Source organism: Canis lupus, chromosome 20, assembly GCF_003254725.2.
Source record: "Canis lupus dingo isolate Sandy chromosome 20, ASM325472v2, whole genome shotgun sequence".
Lineage (NCBI taxonomy): Eukaryota > Metazoa > Chordata > Mammalia > Carnivora > Canidae > Canis > Canis lupus.
The window spans coordinates 48411228-48432939 of NC_064262.1; the positions used below are offsets into that span (position 1 = coordinate 48411228).

The 21712-nt window shown below is 49.3% G+C and overlaps 1 protein-coding gene across 3 annotated transcripts; it reads left to right on the forward strand.

The window, feature by feature from the left end:
* Positions 1-32: 32 nt before the first annotated feature.
* Positions 33-10719, forward strand: DNAJB1 (DnaJ heat shock protein family (Hsp40) member B1). 3 transcript variants are annotated; one of them, XM_035703341.2, is made up of 4 exons: positions 33-380; positions 1124-1207; positions 8401-8981; positions 9290-10719. In XM_035703341.2, the coding sequence occupies exons 3-4, from the start codon at positions 8490-8492 to the stop codon at positions 9518-9520; spliced, it is 723 nt and encodes a 240-aa protein (XP_035559234.1). In that variant the 5' UTR covers positions 33-380; positions 1124-1207; positions 8401-8489; the 3' UTR covers positions 9521-10719. The 3 variants fall into 3 exon arrangements, with proteins under 3 accessions (XP_035559234.1, XP_025313587.1, XP_025313588.1); XM_025457802.3 differs by having other exon boundaries at positions 33-364; XM_025457803.3 differs by lacking the exons at positions 33-380; positions 1124-1207 and adding an exon at positions 6891-7204.
* The last annotated feature ends 10993 nt before the right edge of the window (positions 10720-21712 follow it).

The window sequence follows — 21712 nt, forward strand, 5'->3', positions numbered from 1 at the left end:
CCTGCCGCGCGCGTCCCTACAGCCAATCAGCGCGTGGGGCGCTCACCTTCGACCCCGCCCCACGAGGATGGTCTTGAGCGAGGACTCGCCACGGGGCTGGCCAATCAGCTTGCGGGACACGCCGAGGGGGCGGAGCGCAGGCTAGACTGGACGAGCGGAAAGGTGCTTGGCCACCCACCAATCAATATGAGGCCTCAGCGCCGCGCGCCCCTTCCCCGCCCCTTGGTGGCGTCGCTGTGGAAACCAAGGGAAGCGACGGTTGCCTTAAAGCTGGGGGCGGGAGCAAAAAGTTGAGTGACAGGAAGAGCAGCATCCGCCAGAGCAGCATCCGCCCAGCGGGAGGCGTGGCTGTGTGAATTCCCAAGTGGGCAGCCCCCTGGGTAATGGGGAGCAGCAACCTGAAAGGGCTAGGTGCTGGGGGCGTGTGCTGGGGGGCCTGGAGGGAGAGGCCTCTCCCGCGAGGGGGCCCCCATCTGTCATGAATGGGAGGGAAAGAAAGGGGAAATGAATGACGAAAAGCCCCCTGGGGGGCATCCCCCAACTTGCAACCTGAGCCCTGACCCCATTCAGGGGGGTGCAAGCCCCGCTTGTAGGCCTGGGGCGGGGGGGAGGCCCACACTTGTCTACCTGTGTTGTCCAATATGTTCACCACTGGCCACTGGCCACATGTGGCTACTGAGCCTTTGAAATGTGGCCAGTGCAGATTGAGATGTGCCATAAATGTAAAACAGTATGAAAGGGAGAATGTAAAAAAAAAATCATTAATAACCTTTTATGTTAATTACAAGTTGAAATGATAATATTTTGGATATATTAGATTAACATGGATTATTACAATTAAGTTCCCCTGTTTCCTTTTACTTTTTTAACATGCCTATTAGAACATTTAATATCACAGACCTGGCTTGCATTTGTGGTTGGCAGTTGTGCCTGACCCTGGCTTTACTGGACAGTGCTGGTCTGTGATCATGCCATGCTTTTGCTCCTTTGATTGTCATGAGCAGGCTGGGGAAGTTGGATGCCACTACACACACCCCTGCACACACTGAAGATTTCAGGATGGGGTACAGAGTGAGTAGCACCTGGCACACTCCCTTACCTTCTCTCTTTCTCCTGGTTCCAGCGTCCAGCCCAAGCCTTCATCAACTGTGGAATCCTCTGGAACTTAGAGGCCTGACATCAGCAACTTGGTCAGAAGTCCTCAAAGGTAAATCCCTGATTCACAGCAGAGCAGGGTGGGGCAAGGTGAGTCAGTGCTTAGCATTTAGTCATACAGGTTCAGTTCTGGAAACTTCTGAAGCTACAGTTTTGGGGGACCTGTGATTTCCAATAAAGGAAGCCAAGGCCGTGGTCTTCAGAAACTATCTTTTTCAGCAGGCCTATCTGGGCAAAGGAGATGAAAACATAAAAGTGTTTTATCATTGTGCTTTCGAAAAGATCTTTTTCTGTTGGCTGGTATAGGGCTTATAGTACATTGAGATCCTTTGTGATCTGGACAGGCTTCACTACCTGCCCTCATTGATGGGGACAGGAGGAGTAATCATTTAGAAACCAAAAGTTAAAATCCTACCAAGTTGAGTTACTTGAGACATCTAAGTGTGAAGTGCTGAGGGGCACAGTTGAACCCCTAAAATCTAGCCAGGTTTTGCTACTTTGCCCTGTCAACTTCCAGCTTCTCTAATGTGGGCTGGGTCAGCGTGTCTTCTGTATTACTGCATTCCAGCTAGGTAATGTGTGTGCAGTCCAAATGGATGTCATTTTGGGCAGAGTCCATGTCCACTCCTACGGTCTCAGAACATTCTGGAATTTACCTTTCAAGGCTGTTTCCCTGAGCCCCACACTCACTCAATAGGCACCAAATCATTTTGTGAACCTACTCTATTGCGTGCCAACAAGAGATTATCTCCACCCTCTCCTCACCCGCAAGAAGCTCATAGAAAGGCAGGATCCAGCCCAAAAAAGGACAATTCCTCTTTGTTTTTGCACCTTTTTTTTTTTTTAAGATTTTATTCATTTACTCATGAGAGACACACACAGAGAGAGAGAGAGAGAGGCAGAGACACAGGCAGAGGGAGAACCAGGCTCCAGGCAGGGAGCCTGACGTGGGACTCGATCCCAGGTCCCCAGGATCAGGCCCTGGGCTGAAGGCGGTGCTAAACCGCTGAGCCACCGGGTTGCCCTCCTCTTTGTTTTTGACGGATATTGAAGATGCCAGGACCCCTTGTTGGCCTCATCTGGCTTCCAATAACCAGGCTGTCAGCAGAAATAATACCCACCTTCAAAATTAAGACTGGCCACTGTTGAAACGATTCATGATACCATACTGAGGCTCTGACTGTGCCTGTCAGTTAGGGACAACTAGACCCTGCTTCTGTCCCCAGCACCCCCAGCACAGTGGCTAATTTATAACAGCCACAGCTAGATACACTTAGTGGTTGCTGACAAGCAAACAAGCCCCTTAAGACAACGCCTGAAGGGGAAATTCCAGAAAGGTCTTGTGCTGTGGCAGCACTAAAGGATGAGTGGGGGCTCTTTGGATCTCATATTTGGAGGAACCCATGGCCATTTGAATGTTGAAGTTCTGGTGTGTCTATCTGTCTCACAAGCTCCTTTTGTATTTCCCCTGGGTAGGTAAGGTAGGATCTTGATTTCTTTGGGAACCTGGCTTGGCTGGTTTTGGGGTATGTGCTGGAGATGGTTCCAGCTGTGTGAGAGAAGGTGAAGCCTAGAGCAGACAAGCCAGGGCTGGTTAGCAACTTTCCACTGTGTCAGGATCCCCAGAGAGAGGCTTCCCAAGTCCCATATCTTGCCTTTGTTATTTGTTTTTAAGTCCATAGAATTTTCTTTTTATTGAACTTATTATAACTTACATACAGTAAAATTTACCTTTTTTTAATGTATAGGTCTGAATATATATAGTTTCATAACTAACATCAGCGTCCAGATATATAGCATTTCCATCATCCCCCCAAATTCTCTTGTATCTCTTTGTAACACATTCTAGCCCCCAGCAACCAGCAATCTGCTTTCTTCCCTAATACTTTTACCTTTTCCAGAATCCCTTATAAAATGGAATCACAACACTACGACTCAGAGAGCCATTGAGCCTGGCTTCTTTCACTAACATAATGCATTTGAAGTTCATCAGCACTGTCTTCTGTACCAGTAGCTCCATCCTTTCTTATGGCTGAATAGTATTCCACCATGTGGCTGGACCACAGTTTATTTATCCATTCTCCCATTGAAGGACATTTAGGTTTTTACGATTTTTTAAGATTTCATTTATTTATTCACAAGACACACAGAGAGAGGCAGAGACATAGGCATAGGGAGAAGCAGGCTCCCCATGGGGAGGCTGATGTGGGACTTGATCCCAGGACCCCAGGATCAGGACCTGAGCCAAAGGCAGGTGCTCAATCACTGAGCCACCCAGGTGCCCCAGGACATTTAGGTTTTAAAGGCGGTTGATAATTACAAATCAACCTTTGATAAACATTCATTCATGAGCTTTTCTGTGAACATAGGTTTTTATTTCACATAGGTATTCCAGCAGGGGTGAGATTGTTGGCTTATACAGCTGTAGAGGTCTTTTTGACGAAGAGAAGCAGAGTTGAAAAGAGTAGTGATGCATCTTTTAAAAAAAAAAAAACAAAGGCTTTATCATCATCCTCTGAATCACACTGTACAGTAGCTGAGTGCTTACCATACACACTGAGTGTGCTAAACACGTTACACTTCAGCATTTTGCTCACTGGGTGACCTCAGGCAAGTCACATGACCTCTCAGAGCCTCGATTTTCCCACCTGCAAAATGCAGTCCAACCCCATAGGACTATAGCAAGGATTAAGCGAGTTCATACACATGGAACATTCAGAGCCGGCTTGGCACATAGTAGGGCCATGTCGGCGTCAGCTGTTATTACAATGTTCATTTCCTGGCCCCTCTCAATTTCATCCTCATAGCAACTCTAGGAGTTAAGATCTATTCTTATCTCCATTTATAGAGGACACACCTAACGCTCCAAGAGATTGAGCAAGTTGTGCAAGATCATACAGGCAGTACATAAATAAATAGTCGGTCCAAGATTTCAGCTGAGGCTGACTGATTTCAAACTCACCTTCTTAGTTCCTCCATCAGCCAGGGTTCTCCCAAAAAAAACAGAACCAGGGTATATGTGTTTGTGAGTGTGTGTGTGTGTGTGTGTGAATTATTTATTTTTTTAAAAAGAGGGGATCCCTGGATGGCTCAGCAGTTTAGCGCCTGCCTTCAGCCCAGGGCATGATCCTGGAGTCCTGGGATCGAGTCCCACATCAGGCTCCATGCATGCAGCCTGCTTCTCCCTCTGCCTGCCTCTGTGTGTGTGTGTGTCTCATGAATAAATAAAATCTTTAAAAAAAGATTTTACTTATTTATTCATGAGAGACACACACAGAGAGAGGCAGAGACACGGGCAGAGGGAGAAGCAGTTTTCATGCAGGAAGCCCAGTGTGGGACTCAATCCCAGGGACCCCAGGATCATGCCCTGGGCCAAAGGCAGACACTCAAAAAAAAAAAAAAAAAAAAAAGGCAGACACTCAACCGCTGAGCCACCCAGGCATCACCTGTGTGTGTGACTTAAAAGATGTATTTCAAGGCACAGGCTTACATATCTGTGGGCACTGGCTAGGCAAGTCTGAAATCTGTAGGGCAGACCAGCAGGCCAGAAACTCTTGGCCAGGAGCTGACACTTCTTCCTAGAAACCTCCATCTTATTTGCTTTTAAAGCCTTCCAACTTATTGGACGAGACCCATCCACATTATACAGGGTCATCTCCTATACTTAAGTCACCTGATTATAGATGTTGACTTAACCACATCTACAAAATACTTTTACAGCAACAGACTAGTGTTTAATTGAACATCTGGGTACCATAGCCCGGCCAAACTGATGCATAAAATTACCCCATTTTCTCTGAGTTGAGAGCTCAAGATTTGCTGAAGTTTCTGTGGAGGTCACCTTTCCAGTAACATTTTGAAGTGTCCAGTGAGTGTCCAGGTCAAAAAACCTTAAGGACAGGTGTTGGAGTTATTTTGTGTATTTTGGGAGGCAGACAAAAATTCCTGAACATAACCCAGGCTTACTCAGGGAAGGGGGTTAGTCCCCAGCCCTAGGTTTGCCTGCAATTACAAAAACACCCAAAGCCATGTGAAAGGCCTTTGGAGATGGCCACATCTGTATCTCCAAATCTATACTATAAAATACTAGCATAGAAGCATGAGGAAGTCCAAGAGCGCTGGATTTTCCTTCATGATGAGAACTCTCCTACTATTTACTTGCGTAACTTTTTAAAAATTGAATTATTTCCTCCCTTTGATGGTTCAGGACCCCTGCTGTACCATACTAATGGATGCCTAGCCCAGACCAGTCCTCCCAGGTTGGCAGTATGTGCACTAATCCAGACCAGACCTTTCTGATACAGTTACCCTTGGTGGGGTCAGTGAGTGGCCAAGGATGGCCAGCGTGACTCAACTGGAAGGCAGGGGAAAGCCATGATCTTCTTTCTCAGAAGTCTCAGCTTATACCAGGGCAGCAGTCACAAGAAGTGTTTTTGCTGTGGTGCTGCCAGGAAGGGGGTGGCTGAGCAGCCCATTATTCACCAAGATGGTTAGTCACCCCTTTAAAAGTACTTCCTCTGTGCCAGGTCAGTCCTGCACACCTTGACTTACAAGGCAGGTACAACTGCTACCCCCATTGTACAGATGAGGAAACTGAGGCCCCAGCTGGCTCAGTAACCAGCCCAAGGTCATGCAGCCAGGAAGTGCTAAAAGTGGGAATGAAATCTGCTGCTGGCTCCAGAGCCAGTGTCACACACCCTGACCTCCCAAGCAGTTCTCCTAGGAACCTTCCACCTCAGCCACCACAACTGCCTACCCCTTCTCAGGTGATACCCCATTCTGAGCCTCCTTTCCCCATCAGCCCTTTGACCACAAGCACCCCAGACTCTTGGAGCCAAAGGGGATCATATTGCCCACAAGTGAGGAAACAGAGGCCCTGAGAGGTATATGACACACCCGTGTCCCCCCAAATCATAAATGTAGTGGGGAGAAAAATAAAGCAGGTGCATTAAAAACAGGAATATTTATGAAGCGTCCACTGCGACTGGGTTCCAGATACTGGCAACTGCAGGCTGGGAGGGAGGTGGATTTAGCAAGAAAACCAAAGAACAAGATAATTTTGGATTTCAGTGGCAGGTGTTCTTAAGAGAATACTAAAGTGAAAGGCATGAGGAGCCTTTTTCCCTGGAGGGAAGATCTCACCAGGGCGGTGAGCTTTGGTCCTGGGGCCTCACCTTGCTTTGTAGGAACCCGTATGGTGAGGACAGGCACAGTCCTGGGGCTCCTAATTGTATTCTCCCCACAGCCAGGAAAAGAGGGTGGGTAGGTATTTTTATTCCCCTGTTACAGAAGTCGGGGTGGGGGTACCTAGGGCACCGCAAGGTTAGTCAGCTTGCTCAGAATCGCCCCGGGAGGGGGGTGCTCCGTGAGCAGTGGGCGAGCAGTTCTGTCACCTGGGGAAGGGCGGGGCAGCCTTGAGGGGCGGGGCCGCACGCAGCCCCGCCCCTTCCCGAGCCGCGTGTTGTAACCTGTTGACCCAGGCTCGTCGGCCTGGTCCGAGAGGGCAATGAAGGAAGGTCGCGATTGGCTCCCCGCGAAGTGGGCGGGGCCCCCGCAGCTCGGTGCGCGCGCCGCGGGGAGGCGTTGCCGAGGACGGAGCGGGAAGGGGCGTGGCCGCGCGCGGGCGGCCGTTGGCGGCGCGGCCCCGCCCCGGACGTCGCGCGTCGCGGACTGGGCGGCGGCGATTGGTCGGAGCGGTGCGGGGGGCGGGGCGGAAGGTTCTGGAGGGGGCTGGCGGGCTCTGGAAGCTTCCGCCGGACGGGTATATAGGGTCCGGGACGGGGCGGCGGCGAAGCCGGGGTACGGCGACAGCTGGGCGGCGGGCCGCTGGCGGGGGCTATGGGCAAGGACTATTACCAGACGCTGGGCCTAGCCCGCGGCGCGTCGGACGAGGAAATCAAGCGGGCTTACCGCCGCCAGGCGCTACGCTACCACCCGGACAAGAACAAGGAGCCCGGCGCCGAGGAGAAGTTCAAGGAGATCGCCGAGGCCTACGACGTGCTCAGCGACCCGCGCAAGCGCGAGATCTTTGACCGCTACGGGGAAGAAGGTGCGTGCGCGCGCGGCCAGGGGCGCGCCCCGCCGTTTGACAGGAGGGGAAACCGAGGCCCGGCGGCCGGGCTGTGGCAGCCCCGGGGGACGCCCCGGGCCCGGTGGGCGAGCGGCCCCCGCCCTCCGGCCACGCGGGCCTCCGCCCTCGGATTGGCGGCCGTCCGATGGGAGGAGGAGTCCTGGCCGCGCTGCTTGCCCAGAAGCTTCTAGCACGTCTGCGGTCGCCCCTCCCTAGGCTCCTCCACCCACGTCCCCGAGCAGTGCTGGGGGTGCAGTGCGGACGGAGGGGGCCACTGAGGCTGAGCCGGCCCGTAGCACCGCGCCCTAGCGGGCCGGGGCGCACCTGGGCGGAGGTGGCAGGCCGGGGCGTGCAGGGGGGCCGGGGGGGCCTCTGGCTGCGCGCCGGCACGACCTGCGAGTGGCGAGCCTGCGGGTGAGCGCGCCGATTAGCGCCGACCTCGCTCCGGGGCCCCTGTGAGGGCGGAGTGAGGTAATCCCCGTAAAGTGCTTACCTAACCTGGTGCCAGACACGTAGAAGGCAGCCAGCGCCCGAGCGCAGTCCAGGTGCAGGGAGCGGCGGGACCCGCCTCTGCCCGGCCTCCTCGGCGCAGGCCTCTCAGGCCAAGGGAAGGAAGCTGTCTTGTCCAGTTGCCCGTGGATGACTCAGACTGGTTTCTGGGCTGGGTCTTAAGAAATGAAGTGGCTTTTTATGTAAGGATGGTGGCAATTAGTGCCAGGGTGTGAGAATTTGAAAAGCTGCATTTATGGTTTGGCTTTCACTTGTGCTCCGCACACATCCTTAGCTCCCAAGTATTTCTAAGAGTAAACACTGAGCACAGATTCTGGAGGGGGTTTCTTTTTAATCTGATCTTTTAATGAATTTTTGGTAAGTTTTCATATCCTTGAGGGGAGGATAGGGCAGTCAAGAAGTGGCAGGAATTTGGTGGCCCCTGGAGAGGGCACTTGAGCCCTTTGCCACTGCCCTGGCACAGTGAAGTACCTGGAGGGGGGAGTCCCAACTCTGTTGCTGCAGTGGGGGGTTAAAACCTTAGGGTTTTTCCTTACTCTCTTCTGATAGGCTAATAAAATTCCTCCCCCTCCTCCCCATCATTTATGGTTCTCAAGCTTTTTTCTTTTAGTGAGAGAGAGAGGCTCACTGCCAACCATTTCATTTCTCCTGATTTTGCCTTTCAGGCCTAAAGGGTGGTGGCCCCAGTGGTGGCAGCAGCGGTGGTGCTAATGGTACCTCTTTCAGCTACACATTCCATGGAGACCCTCATGCCATGTTTGCTGAGTTCTTCGGTGGCCGAAATCCCTTTGACACCTTTTTTGGGCAGCGGAATGGGGAGGAAGGCATGGACATTGATGACCCATTCTCTAGCTTCCCCATGGGCATGGGTGGCTTCACCAACATGAACTTTGGCCGTTCCCGTCCCGCTCAAGAGCCCACCCGAAAGAAGCAAGATCCCCCCGTCACCCACGACCTTAGGGTCTCGCTTGAAGAGATCTATAGCGGCTGTACCAAGAAGATGAAAATCTCCCACAAGCGACTGAACCCCGATGGAAAGAGCATTCGCAACGAAGACAAGATCTTGACCATCGAAGTGAAGCGGGGGTGGAAAGAAGGGACCAAAATCACCTTCCCTAAGGAAGGCGACCAGACCTCCAACAACATTCCAGCTGATATTGTCTTTGTTTTAAAGGACAAGCCACACAATATCTTTAAGAGAGATGGCTCTGATGTCATTTACCCAGCCAGGATCAGCCTTCGGGAGGTAGGCTACTAATTAGTAGGGTACAGTATGGAGGGAGATGGTTGGTTTTTGAAGCTGTTGGGTATCTGCTTGACAGATCTTTCTGAGCACTTTGGAGCCAGGCTTGAAGGGTAAAATAAGGGCAAAAATAAGACTGACCAGGGTTCTGTTTTTCCAGAGATTAACATGCTAGCTAGTGACCTGGGTAGATCTGGGGCAGGGTCTTAGCTGCAGGGGCCTGATGGCACTTCCCCTCTATCAAACAGCTTCTGGGCAGGAATTGAGCATCCTAAGCTATTTTTCATCTAACGTTCTCTTTGCTCTTCAAGGCTCTGTGTGGCTGCACGGTGAATGTACCCACTCTGGACGGCAGGAGCATCCCCGTCGTGTTTAAAGATGTCATCAGGCCTGGCATGCGGCGAAAAGTTCCTGGAGAAGGCCTCCCCCTCCCCAAAACACCCGAGAAACGCGGGGACCTCATTATTGAGTTTGAAGTAATCTTCCCCGAAAGGATTCCCCAGACGTCAAGAACCGTACTTGAGCAGGTTCTTCCAATATAGAGCCACCTGTGTCTCCCAAGGACTAACCAGGGACCTTTCCAGAGCTCAAGGATTTCCGGACCGTTCCACCAGTTGTGGACCCGTGAGAGGGCGGGAGGGCCCAGGGAGGGCTTTCGTACTGCTGAATGTTTTCCAGAGAATATATTACAATCTTTCAAAGTCGTGCACTAGACTTAAGTGGTTTTTCGAGCGATAGGGCTGCAGGTGGTGGGGACAGCAGGAAAAGGCATTCCAGTCTGTGCCACTGGGTCCTGCAGCCCTCCCAGGATGGGCGCACACCCTCCCCCAGGCCCTGCCCATGGACCAGAGGCAGACCCACAGCTGGACTTGACGCGTCTGCAGTCCCTTTCCTTGTGGCCGATAGGTGGTGTCAATCTGCCGTCTCGGTTATCATACCCTGTACACTCCTCAGTTTCTGTTGTGAGATCAGTTCGTGTTTTATTCTGTATTTGTCTCCCATGTCTTGCTCTTCCCCTGAAGAATCCTATTTTCTCTTTTGCCATCTCAAATTGAGAACCAACTTAAGATTATTTTTGCAAAACTGCCTGGCCGGCACCCACAAGCAATACCTCTTGTTCCAGCAGGACCAAGGGAGCCGGCCTTGTGTGAATGGGTTGCACAGATGCTTCTCCCTGAAGGGTGAGGGGCCCTGGACAGAACAGGGGACTTTCTCCACCCCTGACTCTGAGACCCAAGTGCACTCATTTATGGGTCACACACTTTTTTTTTTTTTTTTTTCCTTTTTTCTGTAAGGCAATCTTTTAGCACGCCTGGGACTTAACCAATGGCCCAGGTAATTTTTCATTTAATGGACTCTGGACTCAAAAGGATTTGATCCTTTTGAATTTTGCACAGCTCTAGATATAATCCCTTTTGATAAAAGGGTCTTTGCTTCTGATTACAGGAGCACTGTGGAACGACTGTAAATATGTTTTTATAATTGTGTGTAATGTTGGTGTGCCCTCAAAGGAAACTAGTCCACGGCAGCTGCTGCTCTCTGTACAGGGCCACGATGGAATTCAGAAGGAACCTTGGGAGTTGGGGAGGGTGCCGGGTTGGAACAACTGTCTGTTCCCCACAGGCCAGTCTGGTGCTCAGATCTTTAGACTCATTGTAAGTTGCCACTGCCAACACGAGACCAAAGCGTGTGACTTGTCAATGTGCAGCACGACAGCATTAAAGACTGATGCTAAACCTCAGGGGAGCGGTCCTGCGACTCTGTTTGAGGGTTTTGCTAATGGGCTGGGGTGGTGGCTGGGCATCCCTCCAGATGCAGTCAGGGTGGAAGGGAAGGGCTGTGGAAGGGGGTGTGGGTACAGAGGCAGAAGTCCTCTGCAAGAGAGAGATAAGTCTCCTTTCCTAGGCTGCATGCAGAGTAGAAAAGATCATCCCACCCGGACTTGATCCAGGCACCCAAAGAGCCCTGTGGGTTTCAGAGCTGATTTCGGGAAGATTGGGACAGAGTTTAGCAATTCCCTTATGGGTCTTCCAGTTGCTGGGGCCCAGGGGAGGTGCATGGTCTGCCCTTATGATCCCTCCTCCACTCCTTTCTTGCTAAGACAGGCTGGGTGTCAGGCAGGCCCTGGCCAAACCAGACTGGAATTCCAGCCCAGAGCTGACCCCGCCCTGGAGAAGACCCATTTCCTGCCCTGGCTTCATTGGCAGGCCACTGAAGCTTCTTTTCCTTTGTAACTCTTTTTTAAGGAACTGGTTTTATTACAAGGTAAGTAATTACATGGGCTTAAAACAACGTATTGCTACTTTGCTACAAAATGTCTTAAACTAAAAACAGTGTGTTTAAAATCACAGGAGGAGTGGCTTTCCCTTCCTACTGAAACATCTAACCACTGAAAACGGTGTAGGAGCTGTGCTGTCCAAGAGAAGCTTCTGTAAGTGATGGGAACGTTTTCAGTCTCCTTTAAATGGAGATGCTTTGAGAGTCCATAAAATAAATTCAGTTTCTCCATTCCCATCACATTGCAAGTGCTCAGCAACAGTCACAGCCGGTGGACAGCACAAATCCAGAGGACTTTTCCCCCCAGTGTAAGATGTGGCTTTCTTCTTAGAGCAAACGCAGTGAGCCCAGAGGACACCGTCCTAGTTGGGAGGGACCCTGCATGTCTGAGCCAAAAGAGACTTACTGAACTTGTAAAAAGAACCTACCTAGAGCTGTGCAGGAGACTCTGGGTTTCTTTAGGAAAACCACCTGGTGAAGAGGGTAGAGGGCTTGGGTGGACGAAAGGCCTGCCTCCCAGATAAGCATTATTTTGTCATACTGGACTGAGTTGTGGGTGTCCAGAGGTGTCTGGTGTGTGTGCTGGCAGACCTTCCTAGCTTCCTTGGCCTCCCTTTAATGATTTGCTTTCCTTTTCCCACATGGGCTTAGCACGTTTCAGAGCTCCTTCCACATTGGTACATGTGGAGCTGCCTCCTTAAGCCACCTGATCTGAATCCACCATACCAGCAGGGTCGCATTTTAATGTGATTTTAAACAGGACAAAAACTCAGAAATGTGCATTTGACCTGGGAAGACAAGTTGAGTCCCCTCCCTCCTTTGGGCCTGCAGTTCCTTTTCTCCTGTCCTAGTATAGACAAGCCATGGTATCAGATCTTTTTCTTTAGAAAAAAAATAAACTTTTTGTGCATTCTCTGGGATCCTGTTTAAGCCTAAGCATAATTTCTAAATTTCTAGGGTTTTTTTGGCGATGTAATCACAGTACTAAACTCTAGGGGATGGAAGGAAAATCCTCTCTCCCACCCTGCAATTCAAGTCCATCCCCAACCAATGTCCCCAACTTCTTTCCTGAGAATGAAGTACCTTTCCTGAGATGTTGCACAAATCAACTTTTCTTTTTCACACAAATGATATGTACTGTACAATCTGTATTTACCCCCTCACGTATGAGGGAAATAGCGTGCTTCCTCATTCCTGTTACTGTATGCCTTTATTCTGCTAGGATAATATGTACCTGGGTGCGAAGATCCCAATCAGCGTTTGGTGGCCCCTACCTCTCCCTTGGACATTGTTCTTGCTTCCAGACTGGAGTCCCAGGACAACCGCTTTCTAGCTATATGACCTTGGGCAAGTGACTTAGCCTCTCTGTGCCTCAGATACTTCAACTGTAAAACAGTCATAATAATAGTACCTCTTCCAGGGTTGTAAGGGTTTCCAGAGATGGAGATAATACACACCAGGACCTGGCACAGAAGAAGTATTGTGTGTCAGCATGTGAAGTTTGCCTAGTCCACAGCTGGAAACCCCAAAGACTGAGGTGAGTCCAAGGTCTTTGAGGGTAAGTGCTCTCAGCTCATCTCCAGGAACCCAATTTTCAGATGATCCCCTGAGACACTCAGCTTGAGAACGCTATACCTGAAGCAGGCTCACTCCCATGCTATCATGACAACCAGCACACTCAAAAGATTGGCAGAGCACCAGACTCCAGAGCTGAACAGCAGCCCCCAATCTGAATCCCAACTCTGCCACTCTGCTGTAGTGTGTCCTCGGGCAGGGGACTTCACCACTCTGAGTCTCAGTAGACTCCTTTAAAAAACAATGAGGGGATTCCTGGGTGGCTTAGCAGTTTAGTGCCTGCCTTCCGCCGGGTGTGGTACTGGAGTCCTGGGATGGAGCTGCATGGAGCCTGCAGGCTTCCTGCATGGAGCCTGCTTCTCCCTCTGCCTGAGTCTCTGACTCTCTCTGTGTCTCTGATGAATAAAATCTTTTTTAAAGAATAAAAAAATGAGACAAATGAGGTGGAGATTTCATAGTGGTCTAAGTGAAACATAGGCAAGGTAATGCATCTGGGAAGCAAGGAACATGCCGTTATGAACTTGGCTTCTGTGCATCCTCAGGGGGTGCCAAGTTCAAGGTCTGATCACTGCAAATCCCCTGAGCAAATGACAAAACCTCTAGGGTCTCAGGTCCCTCCCACACAAAACAAGACAATCACCACAACTCTGGCTTCTTACTGCCCCCAAGTTAGAGCTCAGACAGCTAACACCTGAGAAGGCTTCTGTGCCACTGGCTTGGCCCAGAGCAAGTGTGCAATTCACATGAGCAAATATTTTTTTTTAATTCATTTATGATAGTCGCACAGAGAGAGAGAGAGAGGCAGAGACACAACACAGGCAGGGGTGCAGGCTCCATGCACCGGGAGCCCAACGTGGGATTCGATCCCGGGTCTCCAGGATCACGGATCACACCCTGGGCCAAAGGCAGGCGCCAAACTGCTGCGCCACCTAGGGATCCCCTAACATGAGCAAATATTTCTAAAGCACTTAGCAGAAAGCCTGTCTCAAGCTGTCTTTAAAAAAAAAAAAATTTTTTTTTAACTAAACTCTACACCCAATGTGGGGCTTGAACTCACAATCCCCAAGAGATCAAGAGTCACAGGCTCTACCAACTGAGTTAGCCAGGCTCTTAAATATCACAGGCCTTAAATATTACTCTTATTATTGATTATTGAAGTACACAGCCTAGCACCTGACACATAATAAGTATTTGACCATTCAATCAAGATTTATTGACTACCTACTATGTGCCCTGCCCTGTGCTTGACGCTAGGGACATAGCAGTGAACAAAACTGGCAAAAAGTCCTGATTTTGTAGAGCTAAGGATTGAGTGGGAGGAGAAACAAAATAAAGGTAAGTAAATGAAACATCTAATGTACTAGATAGTGGGGAGAGTAAATCGGAAATATAAAACATTGAGGGTAATAAGTTTGGAGCACTTTCTAAATAACATGGTCAGTGAACGCCTCAAGAAGGTGACATAAGAGTGAAGACTTGGAGGAGGTTACTTTTTCGGGTGGATAATGAGGGAAAGGTGTTCCAGGCAGAGAGAGCAGCCTGTGCAAAGGCCCTGAGGCAGGAGCATGCCTGAGTTGTTTGAGGACCAGCCAGGAGCCCAGCGAGGCTGGAGCAGAGTGAAGGAGGGGTGAGTGGGAGGAAATGAGGGCAGGGGGTGACAAAGCAGATGGTGCAGGTCCTGGTGGGCCCCTGGGAGAACTGCAGCTTTTCCTCAGAGTGAGATAGGAGCTTGCAAGCATTTTAGTTTTTGCTTTGTCTTAATTTTCCTTTGCTGGGATGGGGGGTGGGGAGTGTCATTTGATTGTATAACTTGAAGTCCCTGAAATATATCATCAGTCTCTTGAATTTTCAGTGCATCAAACTTTCCTCTGAAAACAACACAACACAAACAATGAGTGTCTATATTTTCTACTAAAATCAAGCCCTGAACGTCCATGTACTCATGTTCCCTCCCACAGACGTGAGAATGCTTTCCTGGTCTGTTGACTCCACGCCTGCCCGGGGTGTCTGACTTCTGAGTTCTCGAACTGCGATTATTCAGGGAGACGTCTTCCCTCTCTGTCATGAGGGGAGGAGAGACAACCTCAGGAAAGATCCGTAGTGTCCTCGAGGTCACACACCATGCCCTGATCATCTTTGCAGCACCAGCTCTGAGAGCAGCGCCTGGCCCAGAACTGCCCTCTGAGTGTTTGTTGAATGAGTAATTGAGAGACACAATTACAACTGATTCAGACACAAAGATCCACAACATCTATCCAATGACCACTCACGTTAGAGCATGTGCAGAGAAAGGACATGAGCCATGGTTTCTAGGGGTGGTTGCCCCACTTTCTCCAGCTCCCACCAGGTAGAAGCAGAGGTTCTCTGGCTCCACGAAGGCACTTCTTTCCTGGGGACCTGCTCCTACTTCATGATTCACAGGTTAGTCATTAGGCACAGTTTCTGAGTGCCAAGTCATTGCTTGGCCCTGGGACACCCGGTGACAAGGCGATGGGGGTGGCAGGAGTCCTCGGGAAGCTTGCTGTCTTCTAGGAAATGCAGACCTAACTAAAACAGAGGTTTTAGGTTCTCGTGGCCGCCCTAACAAGGCACCACAAACCCCGTGGCTTGAAACAACAGGAAAGTCACCCTCTCATACTTTAAAAGGCCAGAAGTCAGAAACCAATGTGTGGACAGGGTTGGCTCCCACTGGAGGCTCTGAGGGTGAATCTGTATTCATCTCTCTGCTGGCTTCTGGTAGCCACTGCCATTCTCTGTGTTTTCATTGCTCTGGTCACACAGCCCTCCCTGCTGAGCAACTCTATGTTCTCTCCTCTGTCTCTTCGAAGGACACCTGTTGGATTCAGGGCCCACCCTAAACCAGGCTGATCTTACCTCAAGATCCTTTATTTAATGACCTCTGCAAAGATCCTTATTCCAAATTAGGTCACATTGATAGCTTCAGGGACATAGGCCTATCTTTGGGGGGCCACCCTTCAGCTGTAACACTGGGCAAAGCACTTCCCATGACCAGAGGGCTTGGAGGGAAGAGGCCTGGCATGCCCTGGGGAAACAGGCCAGGGGATGAGTTTGTCAGACTTGGGGATAGGCCACGGGAGCTGAAGCCCCGCGGATGAGGCTGTCAGGCACACAGGGAGTGCAGGCTGCCCAAGGCTGGGCTGAGGGGCATGAGGCCCTGCAGCCTGGGGTGGCTGGAACGGAGAGAGCAGGAGAGAGTAGGGCGGAGCCTGGCTGGGGTGAGACAGGCCAGGTGCCAGGGCCCTGCTGAGGCAGGTCTACATGCCTGAGAGGCACAAGGGAAGCCTATTGAGTGTGAGTCGGGAGGGACATGGCCTGATTTCCCTTTGCTGAAGTTGGAGCTGAGGCCTGGGTGGTTTTGTCTCAGTGGGGGCCCACCTTTCCTTGGGAAGATATTGGTGAACATCAACATGGCTGAGTCTGACTCCAGATGGAATACTCCCCCAAGGGTGTTTTGAGGGCAGATGGCTTCTTGGCGGGGGTCTTCAGCAGCAGAGGGGCGGGCCCTGCCTCATGAGCTCAGAGGCGCCCTCTGGCTGCTGTAAGGGAGGGTTACAGACCTGGGAGTGGAAAGAGGACAGAGCTCTGGGGAATGAGCAGAGCAGGAAGCCAACTGCTGCGATTGATGGGGCTGGACACCCAGTGGGTGCCAAGGCGGTGGTGGGAAATTATTACCAGAGATGCATTTCAGAAAGAGAGCTGCCCAATGGCCCTCCAGAAAACAGCACTGCTTTCACGTTTGATCATGACTTTCTGCAATCCAGCAGCAAAAGGCAGGTGCAGCACTGGGTCTGAGAGACCTGGGGCCATAGGACCCAGCAGGGTAAGGGCCACCTCCTTTTCTTCTCCTCCAAGTCCGTCCCACTGAGACCACACCTGCCAGCTTGATACGGGGAGCCCAATTACAAGCCACAAAAAGCCAGGTGATCAAACTCCAAGATCACTCCAAAGCCTTGTCCCTGGGCACTGTCCCTCCTGGCTCTTCTCTGTCCCCTCATGGTCCAGGGTCAGGCTCCAAGCTGAGGCAAGTACGGCCCACCCACCCAGAGGGAGGTCACATGTCTTGGGGTTGAAGCTAAAGCACCATACCCATGAGTCACTGTTTAACTCTGAGTCAGTGGCTCCCCCCTCTCTGAGCGTCAGTCTCCTCTATAGAATGCAGGTGATATCCAGTGTGATTATTCATGAAAAGCAGGCAGCACAGGCCCCGACATATATTAAGAGCTTAATAAAGGCGTCTGTTTCTATCTCTCTGACCTGGACACAGTTCAATAACAGCAGCTGGTGTTCACTGAGCATCTACCCCAGTGCCACTGGAGGCGTCTGATGCAAAACAGCTCTAGCATAGCTACGACGGCTTTAGGAGGTGTGTCCTTTTATTATCCCCATTTCACAGAAGAGACTGAGGCACACAGGGCGAAGGGGCTTGCCCAGGGTCACACAGCCGGTGAGCAGCACAGGTGATGGAGAAAAGGAAGACTGTCTTCGACTCTACAACCCAATGTGGATTAGAAACGACTAAAAGACACAGGGACAGGGCATCTGGGTGCCTTGGTGGTTGAGCGTCTGTCTGCCTTTGGCTCAGGTCATGATCCCGGGGTCCTGGGATCAAGTCCCACATCAGGCTTTCTGCAGGGAGCCTGCTTCTCCCTCTGCCTGTGTCTCTCCCTCCCTCTCTGTATCTCTCGTGAATAAATAAAATCTTAAAAAAAAAAGACACAGGGACAGTGAAACTGTAGCATGAATAGAATAAATTATGGAAGAATAACTTTGTGATTTAAGAGAAGAGCTTTCTTAGTGAAATTTCATGGGTGCAAACAATAAGCAGATAAGTCCTGTTATATTGCAGTTATGAATTTTCTCCCAACGAAGGATTTAATGGGTGAAGTGAATCATCACGTGGTGGAATGGGAGAACATATTTGCGATGCCTAATACTGTATCTACCTCACAGGGTTGTTAGGAGAGCTAAATGGTTCGATAAATGTAAAGTTCTTAGAACAGTGTCTGGCACATAAGAAGCTCTGGCTTTAGCAGAGCCATTATTTAGCATTATTGAAGGTGCCAAATACTCAATATCCCAGTGCTCCCCCAGAACTATACAAGAGCACGTGTAGTTTTAAACCATCTAGCAGCCTCATTACAATAATAAAAGAAACAGGTAAAAGGAATTGGAGTAATACATTTTATGTAGCTCAATGCATCCACATTATTATGAGAACACGTAGTCAGAATAAAAATGAATTTTAAAAAATGAATCAATGAGATGTGATATTTTACACTTGCTTTTCTTTGTACCACGTCTTAGAAACCTGGTGTGTATTTTACAATGCCAACACATCTCAATCTGTGATGTGAGCCATATTTCAAGTGCTCATAGCCACATGTGGAGAGTGGAGGTTACACATTAAACACATCAGATTGGACAGTGCAGATCTCCATTCCATGAGGAGCACATGCAAATCAACAAGTGAAAAATAGCAGCCCAAGTGCAAACAGGGCAAAGAATATGAACAGGCAATTTACAAGAGAGAAGAAACTGAAGGCCATCAAGAAAAGGAGGAGCTGCTCAAAGTGACTGGAAATCAGAGAAATATGAAAGATGGTAATGGTGATGTCACTTGACAGTGAGTCCGAGCAACAAAAATTAGGAGCTGGATAGAACTAACAGTTAGAGGAGATGTAGGTACATCCGAATTGCCAGATGTGACTGGGGGCAGCTGGTCCAAGAGGCCACATAGCAACTGACTGTGCCCCGTGATCCAGCATCTCTGCCTGCAGTTCTCTCTCCTAGGAAGATTCCTACAAGGTTTCTAAGGGGACATGTCCAAGGCTGCAGTGTGGGGAGCTCGAGGCTCCCTGGTGTCCATCCCCGGGGAGGGGGGTGCACAGTGAGGGATGATCTGTGGAGCACCAGGTAGAAATTAAGAAAATAGGTATAGGGCAGCCCTGGTGGCTCAGCAGTTTAGCACCACCTTCAGCCCAGGGTGTGATCTTGGAGACCCAGGATCGAGTCCCATGTCGGGCGCCCTGCATGGCGCCTCTGCCTGTGTCTCTGCCTCTCTCTCTCTCTCTGTGTCTCCCTCATGAATAAATAAAATCTTTTTTTTTTTTTTAAGAAAATAGGCCCCAGATATACAGATGCAATGAAACGCTGGGACACATGCACCCCGATGTTAATAGCAGCAATGTCCACAATAGCCAAACTGGAAAGAGCCTTGGTGTCCATCAAAAGATGAATGGATAAAGAAGATGTGGTCTATGTATACAATGGAATATTACTAAAAAAAATGGAATATTACTCAGCCATTAGAAACGACAAATACCCACTATTCGCTTCGATGTGGATGGACCTGGAGGGTATTATGCTGAGTGAAATAAGTCAATCGGAGAAGGACAAGCATTATATGGTCTCATTCATTTGGGGAATATAAAAAATAGTGAAAGGGAATAAAGGTGAAAGGAGAAAAAAATGAGTGGGAAATATCACAAAGGGAGACAGAACATGAGAGACACCTAACTCTGGGAAATGAACTAGGGGTGGTGGAAGGGGAGGTGGGCGGGGGGTGGGGGTGACTGGGTGAAGGGCACTGAGGGGGCACTTGATGGGATGAGCACTGGGTGTTATTCTATATGTTGGCAAATTGAACACCAATAAAATATAAATTAAAAAAAGAAAGAAAGAAAGAAAATAGGTTTAAGAGATTGGCAAAACAGATGGATCTTTAAGACCTACTGCAAAAGAAGCAAACAAGCAAGCAAGCAAGCAGTACAGCGCTAACTGGAAAAGAAAAATAAGAAGCCAAGTATAATGGAACACCCCCCATAAAACAGTGCACATTTTCAAGGAAACACACAAAAAGATGCACACTGAGGGATGCCTGGGTGGCTCAGCAGTTGGGCACCTGCCTTCAGCTCAGGTTGTGATCCCAGAATCTGGGATCAAGTCCCGCATCGAGCTCCCTGTGGGGAACCTGCTTCTCCCTCTGCCTATGTCTCTGCCTCTCTCTCTCTTCTGTGTCTCTCATGAATAAGTAAATAAATTTTTTTTAAAAAAAGATGCACACTGAGCCTACTGCAGTGTTGCACCAGAGATAGGAGGAAAATGGGGGTATTTTCCCCAAATGTTTATCTTGAAATTTTCAAAGATATAGAAAACTCACTAGAATAGCAAAATGAATACCCATATGCTACTCTCCTGGATTCAGTAGCAATTGTTACTATCTTGCCACATATATGCTCACCTGTAGGCACTCTCTTTCTTCCCACTCCCTCTCTCCATCCCTCCTCTATATTAATACAAATGTATACCACATTATGATATTGTATATAAAATATACACATATATTTTCTGAGCTATTTGGCAGTTGCAGCCATCACAAAATTATCACTAAATAATTCAGTGAGTTTCTCCCCAAAATAAGAACATTCTGGTATGCGCGGGTGGCTCAGTGGTTGAGCATCTGCCTTTGGCTCAGGGCATGATCCTGTGGCCCCGGGATCAAGTCCCACATCGCACTCGCTGCATGGAGCCTTTTCTCCCTCTGCTTCTCTCTGTGTGTTTCTCATGAATAAGTAAATAAAATCTTTTTTTTTTTTTAAAGAACATTCTCTTACCTAACCTCAGTGCAATGCTCACATTCAGGAAACTTAACATGGTTCTATTATCTAATATCCACTCCACATTCAAATATTCTTAATTATCCCAAGAATATCTTTCATAGCTATTTTATCCTTTTTTTGTTTTTTTTTAATATTTTATTTATTTATTCATGAGAGACACACAGAGAGAGAGAGGGGCAGAGACACAGGCAGAGGGAGAAGCAGGCTCCATGCAGGGAGCCCGACACGGGACTCGATCCTGGGACCCCAGGATCACGCTCCAGGCTGAAGGCAGGCACCAAACCGCTGAGCCACCCAGGGACCCTCCTTTTTTTGTTTTTAAAGATTTTATTTATTTATTCATGAGAGACACACAGAGAGAGGCAGAGACACAGAGGGAGAAGCAGGCTCCTTGCAGGGAGCCCAATGTGGGACTCGATCCCAGGTCTCCAGGATCACTCCCTGGGCTGAAGGCGGCGCCAAACCACTGAGCCACCCGGGCTGCCCTATCTTTCTTTTCTGAAAAATTTTTTATCAAGGATCCAATTGAAGATCATACATTGATTTTGTTGTCATTGCTATCTCCTTCAATCTAGAACTGTTCCCAAGCAGTTCATTCATTTACTCACTTATTAACACATTGATTGTTCGTTTCATCACATAGATCTATTTGAAGAGTCCAGGCATTTTTGCTTTTTGGTTTTGGGGTTTTTTTTGTTGTTGTTGTTGTTTGTTTGTACATTGGCAGAGTCCCTTCATTTGGAAGTATCTGGTTGTGTCCTCATGATTAGATTCAGGTTAAGCACTCTGGACAGGACCAAGTACTCTACAGGTGATGTGTCCTCAGCACATCACAGGAAGGGGCATACGAGGTTAACTTTGTCCCATCACTGGTGATGTTACTTTTGGTCACTTGGTTAAAGTGGTGACTGCCAGGTTTCTCCCTGGTGCTTTTTCCACGGTATCTTTCCCCCACTGTAATTAACAAGTAATTTGCAGGCTGGTCCTTTGAGATTGTGTGAATATTTACTTCCTCCACTGAGGATCCTCGCCTGCATTAATTATTTCTCTACTGGCTGCAAAATGGGGATTTTCCAACTCAGTCTTTCCTTCTGCGTGTATTAGCTGGCATTCCAGATGTTTTTTTCCAAAGGGGACAGAGGTAGTAACACTGAAGTCTGAGCTCCCCAGCTTCTGGGCCTACTAGCCCTTTGAACTATAAAATTGGATAAAGAGTGGCTTGCTCTGTACCCTTGGGCAACA